Genomic DNA, 11156 nt, shown 5'->3' on the forward strand with positions numbered 1-11156 from the left:
AGAGAAGCTTATAATTTGATAACTGATCTTCTGTGTGATTTTTGTCTGTGATTGTGTTTAATAGTTAGCATTGAATATCTCTGTGATTTTCTCTAGATTCATTAATTCTTCTGTAATTTTGTTTTTGTTATCTTGAAGGTGAATTTAAGTTTGTAAATTTCTCTGGACTTTTATTTGAGTCCAGAGAACATTATAAGGTAGGTATTATAATCCAGAGAAAATTATAATAATTAGAAATTTCTCTAGACTTTTATGTTGTTCTTGTGAAGTATTTTTATATTGAACAAGTTATTTTTGGTATTTTTTTGTTTCAGTTTAGATAGATAGTGCAGTGTTGTTGCTGTGCAAATATAGGAATGATACTATTATCATTAATGTTTCATGCGAATTGAATTGATGATGCTATGATTTTACTTGCATTGAGTAAGAGACCAGCTGGGAGGCCAAAGAAGAACAAAATTACTTCTACTGAAGAGTTTAAAAGGGTGATTAAGTGTAGTCGATGTGATAGGATTGATCGCTATAATAAGAGGACATGCAAGGAATCTTTGTTAAATAGTTGAGGATATTACATTTACTGATTGAATAATACATTTGAGAATTACTTTGTGTATTTTGTTTTGTGAAATGTACTTTTTGGACAGTGCATATATAATACCAATCAAATTCATCCAGAGAAATTTTTTAATAGCAGTGAAAATTACTTTTTATGTTGCGTTTTTAGAAACATATTTTGGAAGTGCCTTTATAATACCAATCAAATTGATCCAGAGAAATTTTCCTATAGCAGAGAAATTTGCTATGTGCATTGCGTTTTATGAGGTCAAATTCATCCAGTGAAATTTGTCAATAGTAGAGAAATTTGTGAGGTCAAATTCATCCAAAGAAATTTACTATGTGCATTGTGGCAAATTTATCCAGAGAAATTTGTCAGTAACAGAGAAAATTACTTTGTGCACTATGTTTTGTAAGGTCAAATTCATCTAGATAAATTTGTGAGGTGAAATTCATCCAGAGAAATTTACTATGTGCATTGTGGCAAATTCATTTAGAGAAATTTGCCACTAGCAGAGAAAATTACTTTCTGCACTATGTTTTGTGAGGTCAAATTCATCCAGAGAAAATTGCTAATAGTGCACTGTGTTTTGTGTGCTCAAATTCATCTAGAGAAATTTGCCAATAGCAGAGAAAACTAGAATGTGCATTGTGTTTTTTGAATTTGATGATTGTTTCGTACCAACACAGTGCATTACAAATTACATGATCATATAGGCACCATTTTGGCACGATACGAGTTAAATTTTTCTGTGAAATTCTGGTAACTTCATACAAGAAAAATTTCTTTAGACAATTTTCTTTGTGTGGATTGTGTTGATAATCACCACTAAATATGCATTATAAAAAAAATATTTAACCATTGATAGTTATGAAATTTACATTAGTTAAAACAATATATATACATATATGTCAAAAACATCATTTCTTCAATGTACGAAAAAAAAAAATTGAAGGGTCATTCCTTATTACATTGTGTACATTGTCTTCATTTCACTAGTATGCTTTCACTATTATACTTTTAGTTCTTCTTTTGGTGATATTTCAATTGGTTCTATCCATGACCGGCCAATTTCGGTCGCAAATCTCTCTATGATTTTCTGTCCTCGTGAACCTTACGTCTTGTTTTGACAATGTTGAGCTGATAGGTTCATGGTTGCTATATTGTCTCATTATGTAGCAAATGAAGAGGCCACAATCCACACTGCATACAAATTATAGGTATAGTTAGTTTTAAGAAATATTCAAATTAGATTATCTTATTTATAGAGTTTCTGTTTCTTACTTGGTGTTTATGGTGTTTTGCTACTTTTACGTTTCGTCATTTTTAGACAATGAAAACATAAAGATGTCAACATTAAATCCCAGAGAAATTTACAGACAACAAGAGAAAATGGAACATAACAAACACACACAAAGGAGAAAAGTGATGTGGCCAGAGAAAATTCAAGAATGGAACAAACTAAACATATACCAGAGAAAATTACACATGGCAAGCCAGGAGAAATTACATATATGCCAGAGAAAATTAACAAGGCAAGCTAGAGAAAATATGCATTCCATAATATAAAAATTCCAGAGAAATTTACAGACAACCAAAGAAAATAGAACATGACAGACACACACAAAGGAGAAAAATGATGTAGCCATAGAAAATTCAAGTGTGGAACAAAATAAACATATCAGAGAAAATTACACATGGTAAGCCAGAAAATATTACATATATGCCAAAGAAAATTAAACAAGGCAAACTAGAGAAAATGTCATTCCATAATATGAAAATGCCAGAGAAATTTATAGACAACCAGAGAAAATTGAACATAACAGGCACACACAAATGAGAAAAGTGATGTGGCCAGAGAAAATTCAAGAATGGAACAAAATAAACATACCAGAGAAAATTACACATGGTAAGCTAGAGAAAATTAAGCACGTGTGTATTCCATAATATGAAAATGTCAGAGAAATTTACAAACAACTAGAGAAAATGGAACATGACAGAACCACACAAAAGAGAAAAGTGATGTGGCCATAGAAAATTTAAGAATGGAACAAAATAAACATACCAGAGAAAATTACACATGGCAAGCCAGAGAAAATTACATATATGACAGAGAAAATTAAACATGGCAAGCCAAAAAAAATATGAATTCCATAATATGAAAATGCCAGAGAAATTTACAGAAAACCAGAGAAAAATATGGAATAACCAGAAACAAATGGGGGAATAAACATGCCAGAGAAAATTCAAAGAAAACACATAGATCAAGCAAATACCAGAGAAATTCAAATGACAGAGAAATTTACAGACAAAATCACACAAACATTTTCAAGAATAATGGAAGGCTAGTCAAACTTAGAGAAATAACATTTTTCAAATTCATGTAGGTTTTTATTACGAAATTGAAATCCTAATTAATGGAAGGCTAGTCAACTGTGTTTCGGAGAAAAACTAGTTGGATTGGAGAAAACTTACCAAAGTGATAATGAAAACCCTAATTTCGAACTAAAATGGCTTGAGATGAAGATGCAATGAGATGAAGATGAACTGAGATGACGATGAACAATGAAAACGGGTCAGAGAAATTTGTGAGGAACGAATTGAAAAGAGTTTGGCAGAAGATAATGAAACCGTAATGGCGACAGTGAAGATGATAGTGAAACCCTAATTCTCATGTTCTCTTACTCATGAAAATGGTTGGATGCTTGGAATGAATTGAGTCGTCGGAATGCAATCGAGTTGAGCATTCTATGTTGATCTGTGAAGGGTATTTTGATCCAAAAAAAAATTAAAAACGCGTTTGTCGTTAGTGAGGGACCTGAGACATCATTCCTATTTTTGGTGTCCTTTATGCTGTAAATTACTCTTATTAGGGACCTTAAAAAAAATTCCCCTATTAAAATATCTATATATTATACAAGGAAAATGGGGTTAATAACCCATAAGGTCTCTAAGAGTTTCAAATTCCCAATCTAAATTTCATAATTTTTTGATTTTTAAAAATTAAAAAAATCCTTTATTGGCTAGCTCTTATTCAAGCAAAAAAATAAAAATAAAAATAAAAATTAATATCCCTTGATTTATGACTTTCAAATAGAAAGTATATCAAATCTAAAAAAAGAAAGAAAAAAAAAACAAAAGAAGTATGTTAATCCATTTCAAAATTTAAATTTGAGCGTCACTAAATATGGGAAGCAATCTATTAATTTAAATTTAAAATTGGCACAATATAAATTTAAAATTATAATAATCTATCCCATGATTTATAAGTTTAAATACAAATTTAAAATTATCATAATTAGCTCATAACTTTTCTATTAATGAGTAATAAGAATAACGTCGAGATTATTTATATATTTTACAAAAGAATGTTTGTAAAAAGAGATATTATGTGAGTTTCAAAACTTCATGCAAAATTATTTTTAAAATCAAAACCTTTATTGATTAGCTTATTTAAGTATAAATTTTACATTCATAATTATCACAATACAAATTTAAATTTGCCATAATTATTTCATGATTTAATAATTTCATTTAAATTATCATGACTTATCCCATGATTTAAGAATTTCAAAAAGGAAAGCTTTCTAACTCAATGCAAGATTACCACAATATATATACACACAATTTCAAGAATTATCTCATTCTTTCTTGTTTTCAAAAAAAAAAAAAATTTGTTTTCCATATCGCTTTAAATTTAAAAGTAAGAACATTTATATCCTTGAATGAAAATTAACTTTTATTTAATAGCTTTTTATTTTGATTATAGTAATACTTTGTGAATACAGATCTATATCACAATGGACATCATATTGATGGCGATGATAAGTTACGAGACTTTGTTATCATATGAAACAGAACACACAATTCAAGCATGGAATAATATGTTAACTATATATATTAAAATGATTTTATATTGTAATTTTCCCTCATAATAAAAATAAATGGAATAGTTACATATATTTATAGTTTATTTTAATGGGGTGATTTGGTGAAAAATAACTAAAAAAGTAATTTTTTTTCTTACATTTAGGTCTCGTTTGAGAATATATTATTTTAGTAATTTTTTTAATTTTTTGACTAAAATATGTGATAAAAAAAAAAGGGTCCGTTGGGTTTAGTTTTAGAATTATGATTTGAGTGTGGAGTTGTGTTTTGAGCTTTGAGCTTTTGAATCGTGAATTGAAAAAGAAAACGATCATGCTACGTAGCTCGAATGTCGCGGCTCGAAACGCGGCTCGACACCAAAACAACGTCGTTTTGGTGTCGATTTTGTTTTTTTTTTTTTTTTTTCTTTCTTCCCTGGTTTTGCAGAACGAAGAGGAAGAAAAAGAAGAAGAAGAAGGGAGAAGAAGAGAAGGGAGGAGGAGGAGGAGGAGGAGGAGGAGGGAGGGGAGGGAGCCATAAAAATCGGTTTGAGGAGGAGGGGAGGCTGGGGAGACAACGGTGGCGCTGCGACATCGGCGGGGCTACGACGGAGGAGGAAGCAGAGGCGGCGGCGGGAGCTACGACGACGGCGGGAGCTGCGACGACGGCGGGGCGGGGAGCTGCGACGCCGACCTTCTTCCTCTCCCTCCCTTCTCTTTCTCCTCTCCCTCTCTTTCTCTCCCTCTCCCTCTCCCTCTCTCTCTCTCTTCCTCTCAAGCCATTTTCGACCCTGGTAGCTTCGAGCTACCAGGCATTTTCCAAAAGAAAATTTATTTAGTTATGAGTTTGGAAAATAGTTATAGGATGATTTGTAATTTGTTTTGATTGATTGATGTATAAAATTTGAGAGGATAGATGAGAGAGAAAAAATAATTGATTAATAATAATAAAAAAGAAAGAGAAGAGAGAAGTTTTGAAAATAATTTTGAGTTGTATTTTAAAAATTTATTTGATTATGAGTTTTGATTCAAATCATGATTTAAAAACAGAGTTAAATTTTGAAAAGTAAACCAAACGCTACTTAATATTTTTGGATGACTTTTTAATTTTTTTACGAAAAAATATACAAAAAATAGAGAGAAAAATGAAATTTTTACTTTTTTATATAAGTTAGTCGGCTTTTTAATTTTTTTAGTGACTTTCTAATTTTAAGCTAAAAAATTTAATTGCCAAATGAGGCCTTAATTTGTAAATTAATGAGAAATTGTTATATGGAAATGCAGAGTGAGAGATGAAAGAAAGCCATGCTAATTGGTAAGTAAACTCCCTCAGTAATCAAAACTCGAAAGTTTTCTGAGATTAATCTCGAATCTTCTTCCTCTGTATTTTACTTGTGAAGTCCGAAACCTAGCAACACACCACATAAATTGTACACAAATAATTTATTTCTTTATTAGTAGATAAAAATGGGAAAATTTCAGATCAGTCCAAAATTTTTAAAATAATTACAAAATAATGATAAATTTTATCAATATTAATAATTAAAATTATAAATTTCTTTATATGTAATAATTTACTTACATTTCCTCTGATTGGTAATTTCTCTTATAGCAATTCGAGACTGATCACTTTGCTCAAACTCAAATTCTATACCAAGTAAGATCCCCTTGACCGAGCAAAACAATATATATATATATATATAATTTGTCTTGAACCGCGTGTTTACTCTGTCTTCATCTAATAGTCTGTCTTCATCTAATAGTCTATTAGTTATTATTGTATTATATAGACTTGTATGTTTATATTACATCTAATAGTCTATTAGTTATTATTGTATTATATAGACTTGTATGTTTTTATTAATTGCAATTTGCTCCAAAGTCAGAGCTTCCCAACTTGCTAGCCGTTGTCCCATTCTTTTGTTTAATGCCCCTGTTGAGTGGAGCTGTGAGAAAGTGCTTATAGATTATGCCTAAATAGTTTATAGTTTATAACTATGAATATAAGCTGATTTCTGACTTATAAATTAAGCATCTCATGCCCCACTCAAAAAATAAGCTGATTTCTGACTCCCAAAAAGCTATAAGCTATAAGTTATAAGCTATAAGCTAAACCAAACACATCAAAATAACTTAAATTAAACTGAAAGCTGAAATAAACAGTTTTTAAGCTGCACCAAACAGGCACAATGTCTCAATTTTCTGTGAATGATTCATGAAATTTTTACACGGTAATATCATTTTTTTTTTAAAAATACTATGAGAAATAAGATTTTAAAGGAATTTGTAAATATTTTAAGTGAATTATTTGATATTTTTAAAAATTTAAATAGAAGAGTTTATTTAACAGTTTAGAATATCAATATATCACTGCACATTTTATTAATAGTGATTGAAAATTAAATAAAAAAATTACTTTATGTAAATTAGTTGAATTTTCATACACTTGTGATTTGCTTGAAGTAGTAATAAAAAACATATTATATGAGTAAATTTTACAAAATAAAATTTTACCACTAATTTAAATAATATAATATATTATAATCAGACTGTAATAATTACTTGTTGGCTTTGCATATCATTGCTAGTCTTACCTTCCTCTGTTAGTTCTGCTCACGAACACACACTCTCTCTCTCTCTCTCTCTCTCTCTTGCAGGCGGATAAAAACAAGCAAGGAAGGGGTTCGGGATTCCAATTGTAACGATTAAACGCTCTGACAGGTTTTTATTGCTAAGATTTGAATGAATGAATGTGGATATGGGTTATAATTGCTACGATTTGAATGAATGAATGAATGTACGTGGATTTGGATTATAAGTGCCTGGTGGTGTTGTGGTTCTGGTTTTGTAGTTTTTTTTTTTCTTCCTAATATCTATTGCCAGAATACTTCAATTTTCTTTGCAACACATTGAATTAGTGATAATACTTTTATAATAGATATTTTGTGACCTCTCAAATTCCATGCTTCCTGGTCTAAATTTCAATATGAATTTTGGCCCTCTTTCCTTGTTGAGTACCGATGTTACCAATTTCCCAAATCCCTGGTTCAAATAAGTGTTCGTTGTCTTTCTTTCTTGTTTTCTGTGAAGGCATTACCAGCAATTCCATTATTATTATTATTATTATTATTATTATTATTTCCCCTTATTGAAAGCATTATGTATCTCATGCCTTAAGCTAATGTATGCATATCTGATAACTGTCAATTCTTTTTGCAAGTAGGGAAAATTGTTTTGATTTCACTAATGCTGTGTTTGGTTAGAGGATTTGGGGAGGGATTTGGAAAGGGAAAGGGAAAAAATGTGTGAAATTAGGTGAAATATAGGTATATTTTATTCACATTTTACCTAACTTTTCCCTTTCTCTTTCCAAATTCTTCCCCAAATTCTTCAACCAAACACAACGTAAGAGATGTATTCATCCATCTCAATTGCAATATGTTTGTTGCACAGCATTGGCACTTTACTGAGGGTCAAGTATGTATGTAATTTTTATTTATTTTTTTGGGAGTTGGGGAGGGGAATTTGCTCATCACTGGGACACAACTCACTTGAACTTCCATGACAGTGAAATTATTTTGCCAAATTTCCATGGATTTACAATTCTTCCAATTTTTTCCTTCTGAAACCCTGAGTCTATTACTTTAATGAATGTAGTCCATGTAAATCTCCACTTGTAATTTACTTTTTCAATTGACATAAGTTTTGTTGTTTAGATGTTTTATTTTATTTGTTCTCCACCTGCCAAGAATGAAAAAAAGAAAAAAGAGAGAAGAATAGATATGCATCTTTTATAAAGTATTAACACAAGCAAACGCATATGGTGATGTTCTTGTATCCAAATTTCAATATTGTAGTCATTTTTAGCCCAACACTGATATATGCATATATTGCTCAAAGGAAACAAAAATTAACTTCAAATTTATGTTCTTTTCATTGTACCAATGGCCAAGTTAAGTGCAAAACTTTCTCATTGAATCCTTCTTTAGCACCTTCTATATCCTTTCTGAATCATCTCATGGTAAGCGTCATTTTCCTTCATCTGAATCTCTATATTGAATTAAAAAGGTTCATTACATGTTAAATAAACTTAAGTTTTAAGAATACGTTTATACGCAAGATAAAAGGTTCAAAACATGTCAAGTTAGCTTAATTTGTTTATAGGATTTGTGAGTTATATTTGAATTGGTTTTGTCTGTGCATATGCTAGGACTCTGAGCCTTCAATTTCTCATGAAGTTTAAAATGATAAATTTATAGTTGGTTCATATTTGTCATCACTTGGCCCTTGCACGCTGCATGCCCAATCATATTAATCTTTAGGAATGGCAGCTTTTCCCTTCATTCACTTTCAAGTAAATTTCTTGTTGAACTGAAAAAAGAGAGAATATTTGGGGAAGAATTTATTGTGAATAAAGTGTTCTTTATAATGTTATGCTCATTGAAATTTTGAATGGTTAATAAGAAAATCATGTGCAACATTGTTGTATTAATGTACCATTCACTTAGTTTTGCTGAGAATATGCTTATTCATTTGTTGGATTTTCTTCTACACTCAGCAGTTTTCTATTTACGGATAGCAAGAAGACAAGAAAAGGGAAGCATCTGGGCTAATGGCCTCCGAGAGGGAAATTTTTAGCCTCTCGGGACCAGTACACCTGACTGTTGATGATTGGTAAGACCATCTCACACTTTGGTAGTGTAACTCTTCCACAGACCTAATGGTTCAATATTATAATTGGGCTATAGAAATCCCATGGGAAAATCCTGCTAGTGGTGTTCTAAAAGTTTTATCATTCAAGTTCTTAAAACTGCCTCCATTCATCATCGGGTTTTAAGAGGCAATTCAATGTCAAATTCTTGTAGGAAAAACCCACACCACCGAAGATCTGTTGCCGCCAGTTTGGTTCAGGGAGTGTACATTCTGGAACGCGACCGCCAACAGAATCGTCAAGGACCCCAAACTCTTGCTCCTCCCTGGTGGGACTTCTTCCATTTTCAGTTAATTCGTGTGTTGGTTGACAATGTTGATCACTCCATCTTCGGTGCCATTTACGAGTTCAAACTTCCTCCTCACTGTAACTATTTTGTCCAAAATCCTCCAAGATATGTTGTTGCCTTTCGTGGTACGATTGCCAAACCAGACACCAGGTCGCAAGATCTCAAGTTGGATCTCCAGTTCGTTCAGAATAGTCTTCAACAGAGTACTCGCTTTCAGATTGCAATGCAGGCTGTGCAAAACATGGTTGCTATAGCCGGAGCTGCAAACATCTGGTTAGCTGGACATTCTTTGGGCTCAGCTATAGCACTGCTAGCTGGAAAGAATATGGTCAAGATTGGATGTTTTGTAGAAACTTATCTCTTTAATCCGCCATTCACATCTGCCCCAATAGAGAAAATAAAAAACAAAAAACTGAAGCATTGGATACGATTCACAAGCAGTGTTGTTACAGCTGGAATTGCTGTAGCTGTAAATGGTCACCATCAAAGTCCTCAAAAAGATGACTCGTTTTCTGTATTATCAGGTTGGATCCCCTACCTGTTTGTGAATCCATCGGATCCTATTTCCTCCGAGTATATTGGGTATTTTGAACACAGGTTGAAGATGATGAAGGTTGGTGACGGATCACTTGGAAGGCTTGCAACACAGAATTCAATAGGAAGTCTATTATCAGGTGCACTGGGGAGGGATTCAGAACCCGCACATCTCATTCCTTCAGCGTATCTAACTATTAATTTGAGCCCCTCGGAGGATTTTAAGAAAGCTCATGGAATCCACCAATGGTGGACACCAAATATGCAATGCCAGTTCAAGCTACACCAGTTCAAGTAATTGATGATGTGATATTTTTCTTCTGGGCAAATGTTTCCTTGAGGAACATATAGGTATAACCTCATACTTTCTTTAATGATGAATTCTAGATTCTTTTCTCCCTACTTTTTACTGTACTATGAATTTGAACATGTTTTTGAGAATCTGGACTAATCATTACATACCATAATGATAGTAAACTTGTGAATCTATTCATTAAGCTATTGCATTGGATGGATGGTTTTTTTTTCCCCCTTACGTTCTTTCCTGAGTCGCTCCATATTGGAGTAATTTTTTTTTTTGAACGAACCATATTGGAGTAATTGTTACCCAAGAAACTTTGATATGGTCATGGGCCCTTATTTCTACAATAGTACTTGCAGCCTAATGAATTGGGGCTTGTTTCAGATTGGGCTAATAGTACTTTTTCCAAGTGCCAAGGAGTAGAATTCATTTTCCTTTTGAAAAAAAAAAAAAAACACACACACACACACACAAAAAATTTTGTTCCCCTTGTTGCTTAAAAACTAATGATCGGTGATTAACATTAAAGAATAGCTACTCATGGATTACACAATTTATAACCAAACCTAATCTGTTGTGTAGTTCAGGTTTTGTTCTGAGCTATTTATCAACTGATGACGAAGTGATATGGTGGAAGAAATGCCAACATATTGCCTTCAGTACTCAAATGTTTCAGATGATTCTGGCTATCCATTTCATAGTCCCTTTTGCATTAGCATTATACACGTGACGGCTTCACGGGCCAAACACTTCAATGTTCACACGGCCCACTTTTAGGTTTGGAACTGACACAGACAAACTACTGTAAAATTGGAAAAGCTTATGGTTGGGACATACAGGACTGAGCAAAACAGTTGAAAAATTGCAAATCAATCCAATCCAGATCAAACCTCTTGGTT

At 32.1% G+C, this 11156-nt stretch overlaps 1 protein-coding gene across 4 annotated transcripts; it reads left to right on the forward strand.

Annotated features, from left to right (window-relative positions):
* Positions 1-6986: 6986 nt before the first annotated feature.
* Positions 6987-10453, forward strand: LOC114323360 (GDSL esterase/lipase At4g10955). 4 transcript variants are annotated; one of them, XM_028270936.2, is made up of 3 exons: positions 6987-7143; positions 8984-9096; positions 9288-10453. In XM_028270936.2, the coding sequence occupies exons 2-3, from the start codon at positions 9035-9037 to the stop codon at positions 10252-10254; spliced, it is 1029 nt and encodes a 342-aa protein (XP_028126737.2). In that variant the 5' UTR covers positions 6987-7143; positions 8984-9034; the 3' UTR covers positions 10255-10453. The 4 variants fall into 4 exon arrangements, with proteins under 4 accessions (XP_028126737.2, XP_028126740.2, XP_028126738.2 ...); XM_028270939.2 differs by having other exon boundaries at positions 7003-7219; XM_028270937.2 differs by having other exon boundaries at positions 7003-7143; positions 8981-9096.
* Positions 10454-11156: the final 703 nt, after the last annotated feature.

Source organism: Camellia sinensis, chromosome 1 (genome assembly GCF_055761805.1).
Source record: "Camellia sinensis isolate YWXY chromosome 1, ASM5576180v1, whole genome shotgun sequence".
NCBI classification, from domain to species: domain Eukaryota; kingdom Viridiplantae; phylum Streptophyta; class Magnoliopsida; order Ericales; family Theaceae; genus Camellia; species Camellia sinensis.